This window comes from Salvelinus sp. IW2-2015, linkage group LG19, assembly GCF_002910315.2.
Source record: "Salvelinus sp. IW2-2015 linkage group LG19, ASM291031v2, whole genome shotgun sequence".
In the NCBI taxonomy this organism is placed as follows: Eukaryota; Metazoa; Chordata; class Actinopteri; order Salmoniformes; family Salmonidae; genus Salvelinus; species Salvelinus sp. IW2-2015.
The window spans coordinates 16,980,835-17,007,909 of NC_036859.1; the positions used below are offsets into that span (position 1 = coordinate 16,980,835).

The 27,075-nt window shown below is 43.0% G+C and overlaps 1 protein-coding gene across 4 annotated transcripts in view; it reads left to right on the plus strand.

Moving 5' to 3' along the window:
- Nucleotides 1-27,075, plus strand: part of LOC111979020 (zinc finger protein 521-like) — a 149,028-nt gene that overhangs the window by 2,140 nt on the left and 119,813 nt on the right. For 3 of the 4 annotated variants that reach the window (XM_024009301.2, XM_024009298.2, XM_024009300.2), the window contains 2 exon segments: nt 8,489-8,545; nt 18,520-18,732. In XM_024009301.2, the coding sequence (XP_023865069.1) occupies nt 8,489-8,545; nt 18,520-18,732 (270 nt within the window). 4 annotated transcript variants of the gene reach the window in all.

Below are 27,075 nucleotides of genomic sequence, written 5' to 3' on the forward strand. Positions count from 1 at the left end.
GGTTTTGATGCTGTAGGTGAAATTACATTTTCTATTCTCCAAAGACAAATCACTTAGACAATATCTGTTCTCACCATTCTGCTACAAGTGTGTGTGTGTGTGTGTGTGTGTGTGTGTGTGTGCAATTATTTTCTATGTGTGTGTGTGTGCAATTATTTTCTATGTGTGTGTGTGTGTGTGTGTGCGTGCGCAAGCATCCATGTGTCTGTGTGTGTACATCGTACACCAGTACATTTACTCGGTACTGGTAATCCCTGTATATAGCCATGTTATTTTAACTTTTTATTTTTATTAGTTAATCAGTCTGTATTTATTCCTCGTATCACTATTTCAAATGTATTTCTTTAAAATGTGTTATCTTTAACTCTGCATTGTTGTTAATGGACCCGTAAGTAAGCATTTCACTTTTAGTCTACACCTGTTGTCTACGAAGCAGGTGACAAATACAATTTGATTTGATTTAGGTTGAGTGTGTGTGGGTATACAGTATGTGTCACACAACGTTACTGCATGCAATATTTTAAGTCTTGTCTGAGTGATGGCATTCACTGCTTGTTTTTGCGTTGTTATTGAGATCCAAATGCAACAGCTTGGTTGAATAAATTGTTACTACTTCCATATGTTCCCTACAGCTTGCTTTTCTTCCCGCAGTAAAGTTGACATGAAATGTGGACACGTCATAGATATTTCCGGAGTTTGGATCAGAATCAGAAGAGAGTAGGCAGATGTTGCTTATTGTTCTTTGTCCACCTCTGCCTGTAAGAATGGAGCCACACTAATACAGATTTCCACAAGACAGCTTTTATTTTCAAAACAGAATTGCTATGGAAATGACATGCTTTTGCATAGTTTCACTGTTTGTATTTGGTGGTGTCTGTCAGAGTGCATTTCCCCTCTCAAAATCTACTGCAGTAGATACAGAGGTCTGTCGTTGTAGTTGGAATAGTTAGAATAGTAACAGAAGGCTGGACACTAACTGCAGGCTTCACATGTAGCCTGTTATAATATTAAACCCTGCATAATTGTTTCTTGCAGTACAATTATAGACCTAATGTTAATTTTGTCTCGGGAACAGGAGTGGAGAAATATGATTGATTTCTTTCAGCATCTTGAGAGAATGGCAATGTGCGTTTAGTGTTTTGTAGCCTAAACATGCACATTTTTTCAGCGACATAAAAACTGACAGTATTTTATTTTCAACCACATAAAATATGCATCCAACACAAACTGAAATAATATCAGAAACATGTAGGATTGTTTTCACAGCTTTTCATTTCCATAAAACTTGTCAAACTGATGTCACTTGGACATTTTACGTGGAAATCTCCCCGGTCCCTAAACATCAAGATTATTGATAATGCATTCATTCTATTGATTTATGACATTATTTTGGTGAGCATGCCTCTAATTAGACAAGTTGACTAATACATAGCTTTTCAAATGTCGGAAATTATAAGCAGAAAAATGTCTAAATGAGGCTTAAAGTTTTTTCCTGCACACCTGTAAAAACACTTGTTCTGCCGTCCCTGGACGGCAGGGACGGCACAGGTCCAGATCAGAGTGTCATTTGTTGTGTTATTGTGGGTTAGACACTGTGGTCAGTGTTCGGTTGTGTTGTTGTGTTGGCAATAGACAGTGGTCCATGTTTAGTTGTGTTGTGGATTAGAGACAGTATTATTGTGTTGTGGGTTAGAGACAATATCATTGTGTTTGTGGGTTTGAGATACTGGTCAGTATCCATGCCTCACAGTGACAGTAAAATAACACTCTATTGGCACATGTAGGGAGGGTCAATCCCGATCAAGACCAGCGACAGGGCCGGGGCCATATGGTATCGGTCAACATGGAGAGAGCATGTACAGAGAGAGAAAGAGAACAGAATGAAGCCTTGATGGTGCCTCTCCTTTTTTCTTCTGTCTGTGGAATGTGTACGCCTTTCTTTTCTTTCTCAATTGGATGCTGGAGGGAGTCAGAGGTTATGTTTTGGTCCCGTCGAGGAAAAGGGCAACGTTACAAGTCCTGTTTCAATTAAGTCTGAGAGTCGGAGCCGGCGACGCTATTGCTTAGGGGAATAGATGGCACAGGACGAGACCATACATCATTCGCTTATATGCAAACACTTCACCCTCATCACTGACATTTACTCAATCCTAGACTATCTACATCTCTCAACTACAGTGGGTGCATCGTAATTTTGTTTTCATGTGATGTGCCCGAAGTGTTGGGTCAGCAGCTTGTTCAGTCACAGTGAGGAGGCATAGAATGAGGATCCTTCAGACAGACTAGTCCAGAATCTGCACATACAGTAGATGACTGCCTGCCTGCCACGTTGCTCACAGACTTCCTGAGCAGAGAGAGAGAGAGAGACTGAGTTGAGATTTTGTCTTAGAGCACAAATGACACTCTCTGAAGTCGGTCTCACTCCACTAACGTTTTCATTGGCTGACAACGATATTTCCAGGGTAGCCGTCGTCTGCATATATAAATATATTTTCTGCACCATTTAGTTACTGTATTGCAGGATATCATGAAATCGTTGTCGTGTCATATACACCTTAAATATTTGATGTTTACCACGAGATGAGTTCCATCATTACATGAATGAACTCTGGGATTTGGCTTGGCATCGGATAGAAGCAGACTGTATGCCATTTGATATGGGTTCATATGAATCCATAATATGGAAATAGTATGAATGACTATAACAGTCAAGAAAATGCTATGAAAATCAACAGCTAACATAGACCGTCTGTGTCGTCATATAGGCTGACTGTCAAAAAGAACCCTGCTTTGTCTCGATAACACATTTGAGTTTGCCTTGATAAACACGTTTGTCGCCTCACCATTTTGTATTTGTCATTGCATTTCGGGCTTTATTTTTGTCATATTTAGGTGAGGTGATTTGAAGTGGTGCAAAGGTTGAGCGTTCAACCATAGTTAAACCATGTCTCCATCTGTGCCTAGTACAATAATATCAATGCATTTATTGATATCCAACATGGCCAATATGGAACTAGGCAGATATGCTGCACTCAAAGGATCCATGTCCACTTTTTCTGCTTTACAATCCAAATGTCATTACCTAACGAAAACCAAGTGATTGCAACTAGGCCATACTAGAGCTTCAGAGTTTTGTTGTTGTGAATAGTAATGAAAAATAATTATTCAGTATCTATTCATATTAATTTAAAAAAGATAAGAGCTGCACTCATTTGGTTTTAATAATTAACATGAATGACAGAGTAGATTCACTATTCCTATTTATTCTCCTCTACTTTAAGCTTTATTCATCTCTAACGACAGTTTTGCTTTATAAGCCCCCGATATTTTAGTCTTTTTTTTTTACAATTAATGATCTGTGGTATAACACCCATTAGCACTTTTCTAATGTGACACAAAACTATGGCTAGTATTATCATTAAGGAAATGATGATGGAGCCATAGAAATACCATTAACTTGGCTGTCAGTGTTCTTGACATGCGGGAAGCTGGGGCTCAGTGAGTTGTGCTGGGCCTGTCTGGGTGCCACAGGAGCTGGCCGATATCTCCTCTTATTTCATGGCATGTGTCTCTCCTGTTGTCATGGCTTGTCTGACTTCTGGGGAGATGGTGTCTGTCTCCCCCCACCTGCTGTCAGTGATTGATTTCCTGATGCATTTGTTTGTATAAAATACATATCATGTATTATATATGATCATAATATCCAATATCCATAATATTAGTATGATTATTTATCCTTTGATAGTAGTATTATTTCCAATAAGGTATTAATTGATTTCAAACTACTTCAGAATTACTATTCATATTCATAACTTGTTTACATGATAAAGTACATGAAGGATTACAAACGTTATGCCATATGATTAACACACAGCTTCTCCATTGCAAATTATTTATGACACTAATCAGCACCTGTTCAAATAATGCTCATTAAGAAAGTTATTCATCATGTGCAGTGTGTGTCCTCTCCCCTCCTCTCCCGCTAGTACTAATTGAGGAGGTTTGACCTGGTGACCCCAGCTAAATTGAGTTGTAGTCCCTGTGGCGAGAGCCTCCTTCCCGGTCAGTCAGGGCCGATTACACAGCCATTGTGCTCCACACTGTAACGTCCCAGCCCTCTGTAACCAACCAGATGAGTCACACTGTCGCAGCTCGCATATCCAAGAACAGACAGACTCAGGGCTGTGTATGTGTGTGTGTGTGTCTGTCTATCAGCCCTTCTTCTCTCAGACAGACAGACAGACGAACACACCCGCAACAGGAATTCATTTGATGGATTAGAGCAATTGATAACCCTATTGCATTGCGTAGCGCCCGTTCACTTCTTCATTAGAATGTGTTCTGTTTTGCACATTTGTTTCTACATTTATTCACAAGAGACATCTTACTGTATTGACTGAAGCTGTTATTGTGGACATCTGACCATAACTCCTATTCTTGGTGTTTTTTTTCTACCGATTGGTAATTCATTTGTAGATTACATTTTGAAGGATTGACTCTTGCCATAGGATTGCCAATCTCTCCTAAATGGCCATCATGTGTGTTAGATAGTATGTGTTAATCAGTGGACATTTGACTCTTCAACAGTTGTTGTCAGATTACATTATTTCTGTTACATGTATAAAATCCAAGGAACAGTGTTGATTTGGTCCCTTGTGTATGTTGTATCAACAAAACATTGCAGCATAATTATAAATGCAGTGTGTTACTGGCAGAGTGACACAATGTACCTTGTCAAATGAATGAACTGATAGCTGTGTTGCTGAAGCGATATTCAGTTTGTATGCTGTTATATATTCATCTACGTAATAGATTCTGTTCTATTGAGATGGTTATCAGGCAGCTCTAGTATACATTAATTCAATTAGCCAGATGTATTATCATACATTTTTGTTGAAAATTGCAGCAATTGCTGGTGAAATGCGTATATTTGGTCGTTGTTGAGTGATTTTCGTTATTTATAGAGCGTTACCATGGGTAAATTATTGTGTATCTGACAGGCTAGATCGGATGACCAATGGCCCACGTAGGTAGCAGCCTTTCAAATCCATTAAAACTTCCCATGGAGTGATGGGACAACACTTTTACAACAAGAATGTAAATTGCTTGTTTTGTTTAATTGGCCAAAACTTTTAATAAGTTCACAGTGGTGACAAATCATCGAATCATGGCTGACACTCCTGTAATGTATAAGTTTGTATGGCATTGTAAAATGGAATTTTCTGCCTCAACTCACTTATCTCGCCAACAGGGACAGTAATTCAAAATGAACCCCCCCCCTCCACACACACACACACACACACACACACACACACACACACACACACACAACACACACACACACACACACACACACACACACACACACACACACACACACACACACACACACACACACACACACACACCACACACACACACACACACACACAATCCCTCCACCCAACCAAGGTCTGTACGAAATGAGGGCTTTATTAGTAACCCCCCTCTATCCTGGCCCATTTAAATGATGCTGGATGCAAGGTGCTCAACAGCGCTGGAGAAACTCATTAGACTCACAGGGACTCAGGCTCACTCACTAAGGCATGTATGTCTCCACAGGACGAGTCGAGGCTTCTGCACTGGTGAGACAGAAAGATACAGAGACACAGTTATCTATGTACAGTGGCTCTAAGGGACTTTAACATTGTGTCCATATACTACAAATACCTAGGTGCCTAGTTAGACTGTAAACTCTCCTTTCAGACTCACATTAAGCATCTCAATCAAATATTAAATCTAGAATTGGCTTCCTATTTCGCAATAAAACATCCTTCACTCATGCTGCCAAACATACACCGCGTAAAACTGACTATCCTACCGATCCTTGACTTCGGCGATGAAATTTACAAAATAGCCTCCATCACTATAGTCAGCAAATTGGATGCAGTCTATCACAGTGCCATCTGTTTTGTCACCAAAGCCCCATATACTACCCACCACTGCGACCTGTATGCTCTCGTTGGCTGGACCTCGCTTCATATTTGTCGCCAAACCCACTGGCTCCAGGTCATCTATAAGTCTTTGCTAGGTAAAGCCCCGCCTTATCTCAGCTCACTGGTCACCATAGCAGCACCCACCCGTTGCACGCGCTCCAGCAGGTATCATCCCATCACTGGTCACCCCCAAAGCCAACTCCTCCTTTGGCCGCCTTTCCTTCCAGGTCTCTGCTGCCAATGACTGGAACGAATAGCAAAAATCACTGAAGCTTGAGTCTTATATCTCCCTCACTAACTTTAAGCATCAGCTGTCAGAGCAGCTTACCGATCATTGTACCTGTACACAGCTCATCTGTAAATAACCCACCCAACTACCTCATCCCCATATTGTTATATATTTGTTTGTTCCTTTGCAGCCCAGTATCTCTATTTGCACATTCTTCTTCTGCACATCTATCACTCCAGTGTTTAATTGTTAAATTGTAATTATTTCGCCACTATGGCCTATTTATTGCCTTACCTCCCTAATCTTACTACATTTGCACACACTGTATATAGATTTTTCTATTGTGATATTGACTGTACATTTGTTTATCCCATGTGTAACTCTGTGTTGTTTGTGTCGCACTGCTTTGCTTTATCTTGGCCATGTCACAGTTGTAAATGAGAATGTGTTCTCAGCTGGCCTACCTGGTTAAATAAAGGTGGAATACATTTTTTTTCCAACTCCTTGTCCTTTCCATGTTAGTGATGTGTTTAAAAAATGAACTAACAGAGCTCTGACCAATTAAAGGCCTTTTCTATTCACTGAAATTGGATAAATGGTGTCAGACTCAGGTAGGAGTGCAGACCTTTTGTTCTTCCTTTTGTGGAATTCAACACATTTCCTAAACATGGCACGTCATAAAGACAGATTTTTAGAATTCCTTTACATGCAACTCTTGTTCAATATTGTCCAGTGGTTCGAGACATCGCTACTCCTATCTCTTTCTTACTCTCTTAGAAAAAAAGGTTCCAAAAGGGTTCTTCGGCTGTCCCCATAGGTGAACCCTTTTTGGTTCCAGGTAGAACCCTTTTTGGTTTCAGGTAGAACTCTTTTGAGTTCCATGTAGAACCCTCTGTGGAGAGTTTCTAGATAGCACATTTTTTTCTAAGAGTGTACCATTTTCAGAAGAAGCTGCTTGACACCTCTCTACATTGACTCCAGCCCCCCTTAGAGGAAGTGGATAGGATCCCTGCCTTAATTATGCAAAGTATGGGATATTTGGTGTCTTTTTTTTAAAGTGTCGCTAGCTGGTTTCTGGCGTTGGCAGTCACACTGCCACTCTCCCCCTGCCGGGAGGTCCTGTCAGGCTCCCCTTTCTCTCTGCTGAAGGGAAATGAAAGGCTAGGTTGAGAAGGCATAATGGAGAATGCATTTCAACTGCAGGGGAGGAACAGTGAGACGTCAGAAGTTCTCGGTGAGACCCTAATTTTACAGGGAACAGGTGGGAGAGTCTTTTGTTCTCTTCCCGCTGCTGAAATCCATTTAGTACCTTGTACTTGACATGCCGCAAGGAACTCTTTCCCCCCATACCTGTCACCTAGTTCAAAGCAGGCCCCCTGCGAAAAATGGTTCCTACCTCTTGAACAGGCTAAAGTCATGTTTGTCAAGGCCAATGCCAATAATACCACATCGTGTCAGAAGGATTGGTTGCCATGTAGCTAATGAATTAGTCTGAGCGCTGTTCAAACCATCACTCCTTGGACAAGCACTCAGTTACAAACAAGTCACTGATTGACTGGAGCCTGATCTGAATGCACGGTTCTGCATTCAGAATCGCACAAATATGCCACATTTAGGTGCATGTTGTGAACTGGCCTTGGACGCATATATTAACACGTTTTTTCAAAACTACAAAATAGAAATCCAATTAAAAATATCTTAGAATCTGAAAGATTGTTAATATCACTGTAGTATCAATGTTACACTTGCTAATTCATATACTGTGAAGTGCTAAAGAAAAGTCAATATGTACTGTATATTTGTTCAGAAACTTAAACTGCAGTGTTTTTAGATGTGTGACAAGACCATTTTGCAGAAGCGTATGTATTAGTCTATATCTCCTGTCTAATACCTGGGGTGTTATTTGGTCTCAGGAATCTCCTCTCACTTAAGCAGTCATCAAGGCGTTTTTCAGTTGGTCACTGTTGATGTTGGGAGAGGGTTTCTTGGGAGAATTTTATAATTCACATTGTCATTACTCAGTCCTATATGTTATTTACGCGGGTGGCTGCTCGCCATGTTGCCAAACCTCGTACATATGAAAGGCTTGTGTGGATTCCCAAAGCCCTGGTTGAGCTGTTAAAATCTCCTGGTGTTTCCATACAGAAAAGCCTTAACAGTAAATAATAAAAAGAAAGTAACAAAGAAGGGGAAGAAAGTCTCAATGTGTCTGACAGGCGTAAACCTGTTGTAGTTTTTTTGCTGTTAACCATTTCTTCCCCCTCTCTCTCTTTCTTTCTGGCAGTAGAAGACAATGTGACAGAGGAACAGCACAGTCCTGGGCAGAGTGCGATTCCGAGCGGTAATACTCCATTTCATATTTCATTATTTTGGGTGAACCAGAATCTGGCCTTACAGGAGATGTTGAGTATGGCAATTCTCCTTTAAGGGCAGGAAGCATTGATTCAACTTGCCATTTACCAGCTTTACAAGCTTAATAATGTCAGAATACGTTCAGTACTTACTGGCGTTTCTCTGAGAAACTATAGTCAACACTGCCGTCACGGCCGGTATGTACTAAATGAAGAGTTGCATGCAACCCGAAAAAATTCCTTGTCTGGAAAGAATCAGTGCGCATGCGTTAAATCCATATTTTCTACACCTCCTGCAATATCAGTAATATCATTTAAACATTTTGCTGGATTTGGTACATGCGCACTTGGTCAAAAACAATACTTAGATTCCTTCCAGACAAGACATTTTTTCAGTTGCACGTAACTTTTTATTTAGATGTACATACTGACTGTGGCGGCAGTAATGACGATAGTTGCTCAGCGAAACTCCATTCTTCAGTAAGTACCGAATGTATTTTGACATTATTAAGCTTGAAAAGCTGGCGAATGGCAGGTTGAATGGCTGCTTCCTGGGCTTAAAGGAGCATCGCCGTATTCAACGTTTCCTGTAAGGCCAGATTCTGCTTTCACATTCTGGACTGGAAAGTGGAGCGTGTGTGTGTGTGATCTATCGTCTTTCCAGAGAGGAATGACGTGTGTTTCAACCACTCGGATATGTTACTGCTCCTTGTGTGTTGGCTCACGTGTGTGTGTGTGCGTGTGCGTGTGCGTGTCCTGTGTGTGTGTGCTTGTGCGTGTCCATATGTGCGTGTCCATATGTGCATGTCTGTTTGAGAGAGCGTTACATCTGATGCTGTGAAATGCATGCATTGTGTGTGTATTGTATTCATGCCTGTGTATGTGTGTGTGTTCACGTCTTTGTTTCTCAACCTCAGATAGAGGTAGAATACAGCTCACAGAGCAGATGAATGTGTCCTGTCTGCTGGTGTGGCATTCACCGTATGCCCTCCAGGAACAGAGCCGTAATCCAGGTCAGGCTCACAGAGAGCCCACTCTGAATGAAGCCTGCTCCTGATCACGCGACCGTTCTTTCATTTCATTTGTCTCTGCGAAAGGTTAAGTCTCATGTGTGGTTATTTTAAACCTGATATGGATGGCTTTGCCCAGAAGGCTGAGGACTCTGGGTTCTCACAGTCACACACACTGCCTGGCACCTGGCGGTAGAGTCAGTTGTGTTTACCCACCTACCTCTCGCTCTCTGGGCCCCTTCAGACAGAGATATGATATCCCCATGCAGAAACTGGAAACACAAGGGCCGTTTCACTACAGTATGTCTATGGGGATGGGTCATTGTATTGGTTTTGCAAGGTGTCTGAGAGGAGGTCTCTTTCCTTCAGGCCCCTCCCACAGTTCAGCGTTTACCAGTCTCCATCAGTCGTCTTAGGCTATTGCTTTTGCGTGAGTGTTTTATTCAGGCCCATGTCAGTCTAGTCTACAGCTGTAGTATTTTATATTAATGCCTGCGTGTTGCTTAACGTTTGGTAGATAAGCAGTTGGTTGGTGTTTGGTCGAGGTAGAGATCCAGGCTCTGTGGGAGTTGGTTGGGGAGAGAGGCAGGGTTCGTCCTCAGCCACCCCAGCAGAAGTAGATGAAGCGCTGGGCTTATGAGCCCCTGTTCCCCCTGGTTCCCTGGGAGACCTCCTGTCATCCACAGCCAACGGCGGGCTAATGAGAGCCCCTGATTACAACGACCCCCTCAGACACGCACACCCGCCTCTCTCTCTCCTCTCCTCCGCACCTCCTTCCTCTAGCCACCATCTCCAGAGTGAAGGGAGAGAGACAGCAGCGACACGATCGATGTTTGCCTGTGGAGAAATCAAGAGTGTGCACAAATTAATTTCTCACTTTTCTCATTTGAGTTCGTCTGGTTGTTTTTCTTTTAACCCCCTCGTCAGATGCAGTGTAAAGGATCCTAGTAGAAGTTGCAAAACTTTACCAAGATATAGGAGGAGATTATTGTTTTGAATAATGTGTCACAACTTTCATGTAAATTCACCTTCAGAATGGCTCTGGATTGGATAGCTGCTGTTTTAGTGGCTCCTGGCCAATTCTGCTATTTAGTGTATTTTCTTTAGCTTTTTTTGCACAAAATGTCTTGGACATTGTTTCTTAAGACCGACAAGAGCTTCTGGACATCAGAACAGCTATCACTAACACCGAGTTAGATGAAGGTTTGTACTTGAACGAGTTGGCGGCGCAGGACATACTGCTCACCCAGGACCAGACGCCACAGACTGTCAAAAAGCCATCAATGAAGTCACCCCATTGTTTCCTATGAGAAATGCCGCTATGACCTCCGACGAGCCATCAAACAGACGTGAATACAGGACTAAGATTTAATTCTACTACACCGGCTCTGACACTCGTCAGAAGAACGCCAAGGCAACCTGTCTAAATGACTATCGTCCGTAGCACTCACATCTGTAGCCATGGAATGCATTAAAATGCTGGTCATAGCTCACATCAACAGCATCATCTCAGACACGCTGGACCCACTCCAATTCACATACCGCCCCAACAGATCCACAGATGACGCAATCTCTATTGCGTTCCACACTGTCCTCTCCCACCTGGCCAAAAGGAACACCTACTGTATTTGAGAATGCTGTTCATTGACTACAGCTCAGCGTTGAACACCATTGTGCCCTCCAAGCTCATCACTAAGCTAAGGACCCTGAACAGCTTCTACCCCCAAACCATAAGACTGCTAAATAGTTTGTTAAATAGTGGACCAAATAGCTACCCGGACCATCTCCGTTGACCCTTTTTGCGCAAACTTTTTTTTTACTCATCACAAATGCTGCTGCTACTGTTTTTTATTTATCCGGTTGCCTAGCTACTGTATTCCTTGTTGCATATCTACCTCAGTTACCTTGTACCTCTGCACATCGACTCGGTACTGGTACACCGTGTATAAGTTATCACTACTCATTGTGTATTTATTATTAGTTTTATTGTTACATGTTATTACTTTTCTATTATTTCTCTATTTTCTTTCTCTCTGCGTTGTTGGGAAGGGCCCGTAAGTAAGCATTTCACTGTGAGTACACCTGTTGTTTACAAAGCATGTGACAAATATTTGTATTTTATTTGAATTGGATTTGATTTGACCTGCCATGTGGTGCCTTCAGAAAATACAGTTTTGGACCAATGATCAAGAACAGTATGTCATGTCGTGTGTGTAGGTGGCAGGGAAGTCAGGCGCAGAAGAATCAAACTTGGTATAATGGAGTAGTTTAATAACTTAAAACAAAACCAGTATGAGTTTCAAACCCAACAGCATAGGATCTTATGGTTAAACCACTGCCCATTTTGCCCAATCAAGACCCTTTGGATGTCAAAATAACAAACAAAACAACTGAAACAATGGATCAGCTTCTTTTCCTGCTTGTAGGCCACTAATCAGTGATTGACGTGTTCACAATACCCATTAGGGCTTTGACAAGGCCCTAGCTAAATCAGACGTGGTGTGTCGAGTGGTTGGCTCATAAGTAGACCCCCAGCAGTGTTCCTCTATGTGCCTGCATGTTCATTGTGTCTTACAGCCAGGTACCTAGCGTATTATTATTCTATACCCAACACTTATGTTTGATGTGTAGCAGAATAGGAAAAGGGGGAAATGATAACAAAAGAGGTTCTCTGGTAAAGAGGAAAGCCAGCATTATAGTTAGCTAGTGCGGAGGGCAGGAGCAGTATGATATGGGAGATTTAATGAGGCAGAGTGCTTTTTTACCCGGAGAGAAGGCTTAAGATCCACAGCTTGGCTTTACCACAGCCTCCACTGCCTGTGTGTAATTATAACCACATGCTCCACATTCTTTCTTCTCCCTTTTATGTACACTTTTCTTTTACTCCTGACTGTGGCTGGTTGGGGCCATTTTGTGGAAGAGTTTGCCTGCTCCAGTTAAAAGTGGAGTGGACTGAGCTCTGGGTGTGAGGAAGAGGGTGTGTGTGTGTGTGTGTGTGTGTGTGTGTGTGTGTGTGTGTGTGTGTGTGTGTGTGTGTGTGTGTGTGTGTGTGTGTGTGTGTGTGTGTTGTGTGTGTGTGTACACGCTTACATGCGTGTCTGTGCATCCATGTTTGTGCATATGTGCGTGTGTGTCTGTAGGGAGTGTTAGATCTGAGGGGTTTTCTGGGTGGCGAGGTACTTGTTACTGTAGTGCAAGCTAGTGGTAGCGTAGCGTCGGCGGAGGAGGGCTAAACCAGCCACAGATCAATGCACTGCAGGGCTCTCTACATACAGCAGGAAGAGGAAAGGACTCTTTCACTCCAGACTTCTCAAATCATATTCTCTATTATTAATTTCCTTTGTTGTTTGACTGCACTAATGGCATGGCAAGGCGCTTTGTTCAATAGTATCACTCCCTGAAGAGCGAGAGAGAGAGAGGAGAGAGGTTAAGAAATCAGCAAGAGAGAGAAGCTAAGAAATCAGAGAGAGGAGAGAGAGAGAGAGAGAGAGAGAGAGAGAGAGGAGAGAGAGAGAGAGAGAGAGAGAGAGAGAGAGAGAGAGAGAGAGAGAGAGAGAGAAGAGAGAGAGAGAGAGAGAAGAGAGAGAGAGAGAGAGAGAGAGAGAGAGAGAGAGAGAGAGAGAGAGAGAGAGAGAGAGAGAGAGAGAGAGAGAGAGAGAGAGAGAGAGAGAGAGAGAAGAGAGAGAAGTAGCTGAGAGAGAGTCTCAGAAATCTAAGATATCAAGAGAGAGAGAGGAGACAGGATGAGAGAGACCGAGAAACTAAGAAATCAGAGAGAGAGAGAGAGAGGCTAAGAAATCAGAGGGAGAGAGAGAGAGGCTAAGAAATCAGAGAGAGAGAGAGAGACAGAGAGAGAGACAGAGAAACTAAGAAATCAGCGAGAGAGAGAGAGAGACAGAGAGAAGCTAAGAAATCCGCAAGATAGAGAGAGAGAGAATCATTATTTAAGGATTCTAATCATGTTCTTTATTCATTGCCTTTGATTTCCTTTCCTTTGTGTTCTTATGTCATTTTTTATGCAACGATTTAATGGCGAATGATGCCATCTGTGTTACCTGTGATATGTGGTGCTTCCTTTATCATATCAGCTACTGGGTTGTTTTTGTAGTTTGTTCTAACTCCTCCAGTTATAGTTTGGAAGCTTTTCTCTTTCTCGCCACATAAATCATGATCTTTTCATAAAGATGCTGCATGTTGATTTGTGACATACAGATGTTGGATCTTAATTTGAACAGTATTGTCACAGCAAAATAATCCTGCGTCCATAATGTTGCTTGATCGCTGGTTGGGCTATTAGCTGGCCAAAATTTGGCTACATGAAAAGTGCAATACTGTTAATATAACCGTGTGTTAGTGCAGGTTTTCAGTGGATATATGTAAATCATGAAGCTCATCTGCATTTCCTGCGGTGTAGGAAAATTCTCAGCAACAAAAGAGTGATCAAATGAAGATCCTACATCTGTATTATGTCAAGCTAAGAAAACAACGTGATTGTAAATATATAATAGCTACGGTATATACAACTCTATACTTGCTTTTCATAATAAAGTCATACTGTCGATTTCTCCAATAATATAATAATAATAATTTCTCCAAAGACACGCACATGCAGTCAAATAAGCCATCAGTACGTATTTATGAATCTGATCTCATTGCATTGCATGACGATCTGATCTAGGACCTGCTAAAAACATTCTGTCCTGTAGCCTCTCCATGTTAACACATGACAATCTTTAATAATGTGGTATCAGTTGATCTCTCTGCTCCCAGCGTCTCAGAGCTAGATCATGACAAGGCTTTAATGATCTGGGATCAGTGGACGTGACGGGCTAATGGAGGGACTCCAAATCCCATACAGCCACACAAAGGAGGAGAGGAGAGCATAGAGAGAGAGATACACTCTGAGGCGTTCACATGTGGCATTCGACTGTACTGTAATGTGGCTGGCTGTGTGACCTATATTGCAAGTGATCTCCCTCTCTTCTCTCTCCAAAAAAATCTAAAGTTTTAGATTTTTAAATAATGAGGTGGCGGAAGGCGGCATCCGTGTGAAGGTTGTTCAATCTTAATGTCCTCCTATTGCTGACAGCCCTCCACACTCTGATAAAGGAGCTTGCACACCTTTGATCAGGCCTGCCGACATGTGTCGACAGAAGCTGCTCGCTGGTTAAAATAAATTCTTAATTTGAACTTGGGGGTCGGTGGTGGGGGGGTTTAGGATGGCGAAGTAGGGGAGGGCTGGGGAGGGAGGGACCATCTACAAGATCTGAATCTCTTGGAAATGAGAGAAAATGAGTATGGAGATGGATGAAAAGGTAATGATGCTTGCTTTCAGCTCTGAGGTCTTTCGCTGCACAAAGAAGGACTCGTATTGAACTTTATGGAACTAGACGTACAGTACAGACGGAGCAGGAGCAGGCGAGAACATGGCACCACCTTGGGTGATATTTACTGCAATGTCTTCACCCTTTATGTTGTGGATGGATATGAATGAATTTGAGTTCGAAATAACCGAGAGCCCTCCAGTGAAGCACTGAAAGAGCTATAGTGTCAGACAAATTCCGTCTACCTCTCGGAAAACATCTCACTGTCTCTCGCTCCCCTTTACTCGGCTTCTCTCGATATCTCTTTCTCTCTCTCCATCTCTGTCTCCATCTCTGTCGCTCTCTTGCTCTCTCTCTCTCTCTCTCAACCCCCATCTCTTCCTTAATTTCTCTCTTTACCTCTCTCTCCCTCCTCGCATCTCCTTCCCCTCTCCCCATTGCCAGTACGGTTCCACCTGTCTCTCTAAGTGCTCAGTAGGGGGGACGTGGGGGGCCCGGCTCTGCTGGAGCCCTGCTGGTTCCCTGGTTTGGGTGAAGGGAGCAGAAAGGAGAACATCAATTAAAACATTATAAATATTTAAGAGCAGAGCTATTCAATAATATGAAGGTGTGGGGTTCAGGGGGGGGTTGGGGTGCTGCGACCCACAAGATATAAGTTGTGGAATAATACATGTACTTCAATAGACAGCCGAGAGGGAGAGGGATGAAGAATGGACCCCAGGAAGGCATTTCTGGGCAACTGAAAATGGCGTGAAGAGGAGAGGACCATCAGATTTTCACATTTTGATTTATTAATCATCTATGAGCTTTTAGCTCCAAATCATATCCTCTGTAGCGTTTGATGGATTTTGTGGTCTTATTGAACAAATATCCAGATATCCACCTGACCTCAACATATGGATTTTCTGTATTAAATACAGATGAATGCCTTTTTTCCCCCATCTCAAGAATTCTGATGACCCTATACTGATGTGAGCAATGAGCATCCATTAAAACTCAGAACTCACCTCAAAATACAAAAACCTCCACACCAATAGAAGCCAAAAATGGTCACTGCAGCACAAGTCAAAGCAAAAAATCTGAAAATTCTTCATATTCCACAAATCTATGCTATCTCCTGTGTGTGATTGTCAGCCCCTCCAAGCAGCAGTAGATGTATTGATATTCTGTCCAGCCTGTAGAGACCTGGTATAAGAGGATGTCATGATCTGATGGATTACTGTAGGAGACTCTGAGAGACTCCGAGAGGCTCAGAGAGGCCCAGGATCCTCGGTATTGATCTGGTGATGTGGTAGGCTTCTAATCCCTGGTCCTGGGATGGCCTTGACCTTGTAATGTCACTGTCAAGCCCCCCAATGTTCAGCACTTTACCCAGACAACAACAGATCAGAGGGGGGGACTATGGGGTCCGTCTGCTGTACAGAGAGCCATGACCCCGTATTAGATCCACATTAGTGGTGTCAAATCTTATGTTTTCATAGGATAATAATAATAATTTAAGGTTGTATTTTTAGCCTTTTGCTGTACATTCCTAAATGAGTAACCCAAAGCATAATCTGACTTCATTTACAGAATGGCCCACTATAACCATTCAATAGACAAAAAAATGTCATGAGAGGCTTCCATTAATTGAGTCTTTAACAAAAAGCTATGTCATTTCACTAGACCGTTCGGTGCCTGTGAAAAGTTTCTCGGCCACGGTGTTTTTCCTGGCACATTTGGAGCTGTGCTCTGCTCTGCTCTGCTGCTGAGCCTGTTAGTGTGGATGAATCATTAGTGTATATTGTGTGGCGTTTGGCCTCAGTCAAAAGCAGTATTCCCATCAGAGAGATCGGTGAGGCCTGCATCTGCGAGGATTGGGATTTWAATTTTCTTGAAACACCTTCTGTTCTGCTGTGGTCCCAGTGGGAACCACATCACTGATATTTTTAGAGGGCATGTTCCGAGAGCCTCCGTTGTCAAGAGGGAAGGACAATGGTGGGTGTGATGTTACATCAATACTTGGCTGCAAGTGGAGAGGAGTGGAGTGAAGAGGAGAGGAGTATTGGGGGGGGAAGAGGAAAAATCCTGGGTGGCCTTGATGAGTTCTGGAACGTCTTAAGAGCACCCCACTGACCGACCAGTACTTTAAAATGGCTGGCCAACGTGTAACCCGCATATGTACGACCTGGCTTCATGCCAACACACTGCCACAGACACGTTAGTACACTACTTCTTACCCAGCCCAGGTCCTTAAGCGGTCTTAACTGTGTGCTAGGCAGAAAGACTGAAAGGAGGCCTGCTCCTAATGTTCCCTCCAGAGTTTTCAGACGATGTGCGAAGAGAACTGGCAATGGGGCTCAAAATGGCTGCCAGTCAGGGTAGGGAGTGCTCCTTCTACTCCCCAGAAAGCTTTGGGAGTTAGACCGGTGGGGGCCATGATTGTTTAATTGTGAGTATGTCTTTGTAATCAGCCTTATTGTATTGAAGTGGGAGAGACACAACAGGGGAGAGAGAGAAAGGACTGCAGGCCATGTTGCCTGCTGAATCTGAGAGATGCTGCTGATATTGTCCCTCCAGTTTACCATATGTGTTTTGTTTTTTACTGTTCTCGAAATGGAGATGTGTAAAATAAATTGGCAAGCGATGCACAGTTTGTTGTGTTGTAATAGTGTTGTAGTATCACCTGGATATTGGTGCTGTCTGTCTCCCTGGGTGTTTATAGTTTTCTGGTTCGTAGAATGGTAGTCCTGGTTCACGGTAGTCAGCCCACCACTGGCACTGCTACAGGACAAAGCCAACAGGTGCCAAAAGTGCAGATGGATTGAAGAATATATTGATGAGTGCAACACGCGGCTGCCTGCGAGCAGAGTTGAATAATTCAGAGAAGTGTGTCGTGACGACGGGGTAACACACACCAATCTCAGCCCTTGCTCTCTCACTCAACCACTCACGTACTCTTCCTCTCTCTCCCTCTCTCACTCAACCACTCACGTACTCTTCCTTCCTCTCTCTCTCTCTCTCACACTCACCCACTCACATACTCTTCCTCTCTCTCTCTCTCTCTCTCTCTCCATCTCTCTCTCTCACTCACGCACATCCTCTTTCTCTGTCTCTCTTTATTGGCCTGTAGTTCCAGGTTGGATGTCTAGATTATATGGCTAGTTTCCAGTCTCCTTTGACACAGCCAGAGTGATGCAATTCAGCATTCTCATGTGGAAGTCTCATATTTTGAAGAACAGGCAAGACCTGCAATCCTGAATTTATTAACAACAAATATTCCCATCAGTCTAGTTTCATATACTGTACTTTTACCTGGTTGAAGGAGGGCAAACAAATCTTAAGACCATTTTTAATAACATAGGAGTGTGTTTGTGTGTGCATTTTGTGTGTGTGTGTGTGTGTGTTTGCGTGGTGGGTACTGTGTGTGTGTGTGTGTCCGTTTCAGTGTGTCCTCACTCAATGTTACGGCGTGAGTGCTTGAGTTACAGTAGTCCAAATGTAACCTGTATTTTTATTACACATTTTATTATTGTTTTATTAAAACCAGAGTTTTTGTCACCCAGAGGTCGCCTCTTCACTCATTTCCTCTTCACTTCGGGTCACTCACCTAACTGTGTTGTGTTGTGTCATTTCCTGTGACTCCAACAGATCCAGAGTGTTCTCTCGAGAGGGAATTGGAGGATGGTGAGGCTGAGGCCGGGTCTAGGCGTTTGAGGAAGAGGCTTCTCTCTCCAGAGGAAGGCAAGGAGGGGGAGGAGGACGACGAGGAGGCCGCGCTGCACAGCTGCGACAGCTGCCGGCAGGTGTTCGAGTCGCTGAGCGATCTCACCGAACACAAGATTAATCAATGCCAGCTGACAGGTAAACAACGCTCAGCCCACCGAGCCCTCCTCCATTCCCTCTACTCTTCAGCTCTACCTCTCCCATTCCAGTCTTCCCACTGGAGAATACCAGCATACACAGTGTGCTGGGTGCAACACACACCACACATAAGGGACTTCAGTACTAGTCTACCTTCGATGAATAGTGCATGCCATGAAATTGGTGGATGTTCAATACGACACACTACACAAATGGAGAGGGGACAACAACCCATATCTTTATTCATCACCACCATAATTACCAATCACACACACACAGAAACCCCCCCTTAGTTTTGCAATAATCTGAGTATTTAGGCACCACACTACACTCCACCAATCCACAGCAGTCAGATTCTCCAGTAGTCAAAGCCAATGTCATTGAGTCCTCACAAGTAACCAGACCTCCTCTGTAAGTGGATCCCTACCGTAGTGAGGTCCCTGCTGTTACTGTGGAGGAATCCTCCATGTCTACTGGGACCCTGAGCGAGAGAAGAGAGAAGGAAGGGTGCCATTGGCAGACTGTCATTGAACATGTGATGGATGAAAAGAGCACTGCTATAAATACTCTGACAAGGTCGCTCAGAGAACTAATGATGTGAGCTGCTGAAGGTTCCCTCCATGTTATTGTCATGGAGTTGGTGTCCTCCTTTATCCCTGTCCCGTCCTGTCCCGTCCTGTCCCGTCCTGTTCCCATGTTGAGAAGAACAGCCTGACACACATTTATTCTCGTAATTTTGGGGAGGAGTTTGTTTTCTCTTAATAAGACAGGCTATAAAATAAACAATATACAGATTAGGAGAAGTTAATGTGAAGATTTAGACTTCCTTTATTTTAGGAGTATAAAATGTAATTGGGAGAGGGGGGATACATTAAGTATTGCCCAATCAGACAGCAGTACAGACTCTCCTCTGTTTATACTCAGACATAGTTTCATTTCATATTTTGCAACCCGCAACCAGCCGACCACAAATTATAGGGTAGGACTGCTTCAGAGTGGTCTCAGAATTCCAAACAACCAGAAAGATATCCCACATCAGTGTTACAAAGATTTTCTATTGACTGGAAGCCTGTCTCACTGAATGGAGTTGTTTTTGTCTGTGTCTCTGCATGCTCCCTCACCCGCTCACACCTTTGTGGGCGCATATATGTACATATATGTACAGTACCAGGCAAAGGTTTGGACACACCTACTCATTCAAGGGTTTTTCTTTATTTTTACTATTTTCTACATTGTAGAATAATAATGAAGACATCAACACTATGAAATAACACATATGGAATCATGTAGCACCCAAAAAAGTGTTAAACAAATCCAAATATATTTTAGATTTTAGATTCTTTAAAGTAGCCACCCTTTGCCTTGATGACAGCTTTGCACACTCTTCACATTCTCTCAACCAGCTTCACCTGGAATGCTTTTCAAACAGTCTTGATGGAGTTCCCACATATGCTGAGCACTTGTTGGCTGCATTTCCTTCACTCTGCAGTCCAACTTATTCCAAACCATCTCAATTTGGTTGAGGTCGGGGGATTGTGGAGGTCAGGTCATCTGATGCACCACTCCATCACTCTACTGCTTGGTAAAATAGCCCTTACACAGCCTGGAGGTGTGTTGGGTCATTGTCCTGTTGAAAAACAGGTCCCACTAAGCGCAAACCAGATGGGATGACGTATTGCTGCAGAATGTTGTGGTAGCCATGCTGGTTAAGTGTGCCTTGAATTCTAAATAAATCACAGACAGTGTCATCAGCAAAGCACCCCACACCTCTTTCCTCCATGCTTCACCATGGGAACTACACATGCGGAGATCATCCGTTCACCTACTCCGCATCTCACAAAGACACGGCAGATGGAAATACAAATCTATTAGACTGATTTCCATCAGTCTAATGTCCATTGCTCGAGTTTCTTGGCCCAAGCAAGTCTCCTCTTATTATTGGTGTCCTTTAGTAGTGGTTTCAAATCAAATKAAATTTTATTGGTCACATACACATGGTTAGCAGATGTTAATGCGAGTGTAGCGAAATGCGTGTGCTTCTAGTTCAGACAGTGCAGTAATAACTAACAAGTAATCTAACAAATTCACAACAACTACCTTATACACACAGATACACACAAATGTAGAGGGATGAATAAGTATATCTACATATAAATATATGGATGAGCGATGGCGTGCGGCATAGGCAAGGTGCAGTAGATGGTGTAGAACACAGTATATACATATGAGATGAGTAATGTAGGATATGTAAACATTATTAAAGTGGCGTTATTTAAGGTGACTAGTGATACCTTTATTAAGTACATTTATTTAAGTGGCCAAAGATTTGAGTCTGTATGTTGGCAGAAGCCTCTCTATGTTAGTGATGGCTGTTTAACAGTCTGATGGCCTTGAGATAGAAGCTGTTTTTCAGTCTCTCGGTCCCAGCTTCGATGCACCTGTACTGACCTTGCCTTCTGGGTGATAGTGGGGTGAACAGGCAGTGGCTCGGGTGGTTGTTGTCCTTGATGATCTTTTTGACCTTCCTGTGACATTGGGTGGTGTTGTTGTCCTGGAGGGCAGATAGTTTGACGCCGGTGATGCYTTGTGCAGACCGCACTACCCTCTGGAGAGCCTTGAGGGCGGTGCAACTGCCGTACCACGCGGTGATACAGCCCGACAGGATGCTCTCGATTATGCATCTGTAAGAGTTTGTGAGTGTTTTAAATGACAAGCCACATTTCTTCAGCCTCCTGAGGTTGAAGAGGTGCTGTTGCGCCTTCTTCACCACACTGTCTGTGTGGGTGGACCATTACACTTTGTCCGTGATGTGTACGCCAAGGAACTTAAAACTTTCCACCTTCTCCACTACAGTCCCGTCGATGTGGATGGGGGGGGTGCTCCCTCTGCTGTTTCCTGAAGTTCCTGAATCTACTTTGTTTTGTTGACGTTGAGTGTGAGGCTATTTTCCTGACACCACACTCCGAGGGCCCTCACCTCCTCCCTGTAGGCAGTCTCGTCATTATTGCTAATCAGGCCTACCACTGTAGTGTTGTCTGCAAACTTGATGATTGAGTTGCAAGCGTGCATGGCCACGCAGTCATGGGTGAACAGGAGTACAGGAGAGGGCTGAGAACGCACCCTTGTGGGGCCCCAGTGTTGAGGATCTTCACTACATACACTTAGGTTGGAGTCATTAAAACTTGTTTTTAAACCACTCCACAAATGTCATGTAAACAAACTATAGTTTTGGCAAGTCGGTTAGGACATTGTAACGGTGTCCTAAGGAGGAGTAGTGGAGGAGTAGTGATTCGACCAAGGCGCAGCATTGTGATATGACATGATATTTATTTAAACAAGACGAAAACAAACTATACTTGACTAACTAACAAAACAATAAATGATGTAGACTGACCTGAACGTAAGAACTTACATGTAACACGAAGAACGCACGAACCGGGAAAACAGACTACACAAAAACCGAACGAACAAACATACCGAAACAGTCCCGTGTGGCGCAACATACACAGACACGGAAGACAACCACCCACAACKAACAGTGTGAAAACACCTACCTTAATATGACTCTCAATCAGAGGAAATGACAACCACCTGCCTCTAATTGAGAGCCATATCAGGTCACCCTTTAAACCAACATAGAAACAGAAAACATAGACTGCCCACCCAAACTCACGTCCTGACCAACTAACACATACAAAACTAACAGAAAACAGGTCAGGAACGTGACAGACATCTACTTTGTGCATAACACAAGTAATTTTTCCAACAATTGTTTACAGGCATTTGTTATTTCACTTATAATTCTCTGTATCACAATTCCAGTGGGTCAGAKGTTTACATGCACTAAGTTGACTGTGCCTTTAAAATTCCAGAAAATTATGTCATTGCTTTAGAAACTTCCGATAGGCTAATTGACATAATCTGAGTCAATTGGAGGTGTACCTGTGGATGTATTTCAAGGCCTACCTTCAAACTCAGTGCCTCTTTGCTTGACATCATGGGAAAATCAAAAGAAATCAGCAAAGACCTCCTCAAGTCTGGTTCTTCCTTGGGAGCAATTTCCAAGCGCCTGAAGGTACCACATTCATCTGTAAAAACAATAGTACGCAAGTATAAACACCATGGGACCATGCAGCCGTCATATCGCTCAGGAAAGAGACGCGTTCTGTCTCCTAGAAAAGAACGTACCTTGGTGCGAAAAGTGCAAATCAATCCCAGAACAACAGCAAGGGACCTGTTGATGCTGGAGGAAACAGGTACAAAAGTATCTATATCCACAGTAAAACGAGTCCTATATCGACATGACCTGAAAGGCTGCTCAGCAAGGAAGAAGCCACAGCTCCAAAACCGCCATAAGAAAGCCAGACTACGGTTTGCAACTGCACATGGGGAAAAAGATCGTACTTTTTGGAGTCCTCTGGTCTGATGAAACAAAAATAGAACTGTTTGGGCATAATGACCATCGTTATGTTTGGAGGAAAAAGGGGGAGACTTGCAAGCCGAAGAACACCATCCCAACTGTGAAGCACGAGGGTGGCAGCATCATGTTGTGGTTGTGCTTTGCTGCAGGAGTGACTAGTGCACTTCACAAAATAGATGGCATCATGACGGAGGAAAATTACGTGGATATATAGAAACAACATCTCATGACATCAGTCAGGAAGTTAAAGCTTGGTCGCAAATGGGACTTCCAAATGGACAATGACCCCAAGCATACCTCCAAAGTTGTGGCAAAATGGCTTAAGGACAACAAAGTCAAGGTATTGGGAGTGGCCATCACAAAGCCCTGACCTCAATCCCATAGAATATTTGTGGGCAGAACTGAAAAGGCGTGTGCAATCAAGGAGGCCATACTTACCTGACTCAGTTACACCAGCTCTGTCAGGAGGAATGTGCCAAAATTCACTCAACTTATTGTAGGACGCTTGTGGAAGGCTACCCGAAACATTTGACCCAAGTTAAACAATTTAAAGGCAATGCTACCAAATACTAATTGAGTGTATGTAAACTTCTGACCCACTGGGAATGTGAAGATAGAAATAAAAGGTGAAATAATTAATTGTCTCTGCTATTATTCTGACATTTCACATTCTTAAAATACAGTGGTGATCCTAACTGACCTAAGACAAGGAATTTTTACTAGGATTAAATTTCAGGAATTGTGAAACATTTTGTTTAATGTATTTGGCTGAAATGTATGTAAACTTCCGACTTCAACTGTATATATATATATTAATATATATATATATATATTCCKACAAAATTTGTGAAGTAAGCCTTTATTACCCGAAAAATACCCCCCTCCCCACTCAAAAGTAAACTCATCAGCCCCCCCAATCCATCAAACCAATAATGATTCCAGCACATTATATTTGGCATACACATGAAATCATTGCGCTATGGTCATTTTAGTACTAGTCGAGAAGAAAATAAGCTCATGCTGTACCATTGACTTCGAACTTTATTGCCAATTTTAGTAGCTTTTTGATTAGTTTGATTGCTCACCTTTTTCCTATTATGTTCTGATTGGCAACAACGGGAGGTATATTTCTACTGGCACCGTTAAAGGACTGAAAGGTTTTTTAGAGAGGTTTTTTTTAGAGCATTTTGAGCAAAACAATATCCAAACATGTTCTCACTCATTAGACAGGGTCATCCATTATCTTGACAGGGTCACAATGAACAACTCGGGCATATTATTTCTCCGATAATTAAGTAAAGGCCTTTATTAATGTCAATCTCACAGACAAATAAGTCTTAATTGCTGAATGCTGGAGTTTGGCTCAGAGCCCCTGTGGAAGCCAAACAAAAGGAATGTAATTGGCATTAGGGTATTGTGATTGTGCACAACCACTCTATTACTATTCAAACAGAGAGAGAGAGAGAGAGAGAGAGAGAGAGAGAGAGAGAGAGAGAGAGAGAGAGAGAATAAACTTACAGGATACTGTGTGTGCGTGCTTGTGTGTGTGTGCGCGTTTGTGTTTTTTCAGTCTGGAATCTTCTCAGAGATTTCCTATGTGGCATTATGTAGACATCCATGACCAATTAATCTGCTTTACGTCGACTTTCAGCTCACAGATGGATCCTTTATTAAAATCACTTTCTAATCAACAACCAGCACCTGCTGAATCCTCCACTTCTACAATCACTTTTTCATCTTTTATTTTTAGGAAACACATTAACTGGAACCAACCCTGCTATTGAGAATTAGTAGGATATTGTGGAAAGTTTAGAAAGGGTTCTTCTTCTTTAGTTGGTCTAGTGAATATTTACCATACTCTGTTTCAGAATGCATGCACAGGGATGTGTAGACCCATGCAAGCACATACGCATTACAAACCCACAGTCCCAAACCCACACTCCCACTATCCCTTAGTAACTAAACCTTCCAACACTATCCACAGTTGAAAGAACAAACAATCTCAAAAAATCCTGCTGCTGTAGCATACAGTATCTACTAGACCACGCCCAGCAGACAAGAGAGAGAGATGTAACATGTCACCCCGATCAATGGCTGCCATTGTCTCCCCACTGTCTGGCCGAGGTATAACACCTCTCTATGCACTTAAGCCGTGACCACTGCAGTGCGCTAAGGGAGCACGGGGGTATGGATTGCCTCGTGCCCCCCCGATGCGATCGGTGCTATCGATCGTGCTAATGCTGGACTGCAGAGGAAGGCGAGAGAGAGCCTGGGAGAGGGAGACGGGAGAGGAGGGAGAGTGCTGCAGGAATGTGTCCCCAGAGACAGTGTCTTGGGCTTGGGCAGGGCTGCAGGAATGCTCCCCCGGAGGGAGACTTCCAGTGTTCCAGTACAGGCTGGGGTGGAAGGCAAGGCAGGGCTGGAATAATGCTTGCTCCGGAGACACAAGAGTGGAGAGGGTTGGAGAGCTGGGCTGGAGGAATGCTCCCCCAAAGCGTCCCTCTAACTCTGGGGTAGAACTGGAGGGCTCCAGGGGCTTCAGGGGATGGGTGTGGGGTAGATGGGGTGGGTGGGGGGGGGTCTCCCTCCAGGCTCCAGGACGGCTGCGGATCAGGTTTCTGTGTTGGGATCAGCATCCTGCCGTCAGGACTTTAAGCTTCCCAGGGGAGGAGGAAGTAGAGAGAGGAGGCAGCCTTTTATTCCGTAGGCCTCTCTCTCTCTCTATCTCAATTCACTTCAATTCAAGGCTTTAATGGCATGGTAAACATATGTTAACATTGCCAAAGTAAGTGAAGTAATAAAAACAAAAGTTAAATAAACAATAAAAATGAGCAGTAAACAATACACTCACAGAAGTTCCAAAAGAATAAATACATTACAAATGTCAATTATGTCTATATACGGTGTTGTAACAATGTGCAAATAGTTAAAGTACAAAAGGGAAAGTAAATAATCATAAATAGGGTTGTATTTACAATACTGTTTGTTCTTCACTGGTTGCCCTTTTCTTGTGGCAACAGTCACACATCTTGCTGCTGTGATGGCACACTTTGATATTTCACCCAGTAGATATGGGAGTTGATCAAAATTGAGTTTGTTTTCAAATTATTTGTGGATCTGTGTAATCTGAGGGAAATATGTTTCTCAGATATGGTCATACATTTGGCAGGAGGTTAAGAAGTGCAGCTCAGTTTCCACCTAATTTTGTGCACATAGCCTGTCTTCTCTTGAGAGCCATGTCTGCCTACGCCTAGCAAGGCTATGCTCACGGAGTCTGTACATAGTCAAAGCTTTCCTTAAGTTTGGGTCAGTCACAGTGGTCAGGTATTCTGCCACGTGTACTCTCTGTTTAGGGCCAAATAGCATTCTAGTTTGATCTGTTTTTTTGTTAATTCTTTCCAATAATTCTTTGTCAAGTAATTATCTTTTTGTTTTCTCAGGATTTGGTTGGGTCTAAATGTTGTTGTTTTGCTGGGGCTGTGGGGTCTGTTTGTGTTTGTGAACAGAGCCCCAGGACCAGCTTGCTTAGGGGGACCTCATCTCCAGGTTCATCTCTCTGTAGGTGATGGCTTTGTTATGGAAGGTTTGGGAATCGCTTCCTTTTAGGTGGTTGTAGAATTTAACGGCTCTTGTCTGGATTTTGATAATTAGCGGGTTTCGTCCTAATTCTGCTCTGCATGCATTATTTGGAGTCTCAATTTGGTTTTTGTCCCATTTTGTGAATTCTTGGTTAGTGAGCAGACCCCAGATCTCACAACCATAAAGGGCAATGGGTTCTATAACTGAMTCAATTATTTTTAGCCAGATCCGAATTGGTATGTCAAATTTTATGTTCCTTTTGATGGCATAGAAGGCCCTTCTTGCCTTGTCTCTCAGCTCTTTCACAGCTTTGTGCAAGTTAGGGAAAGGGAATGTGAAAGGAG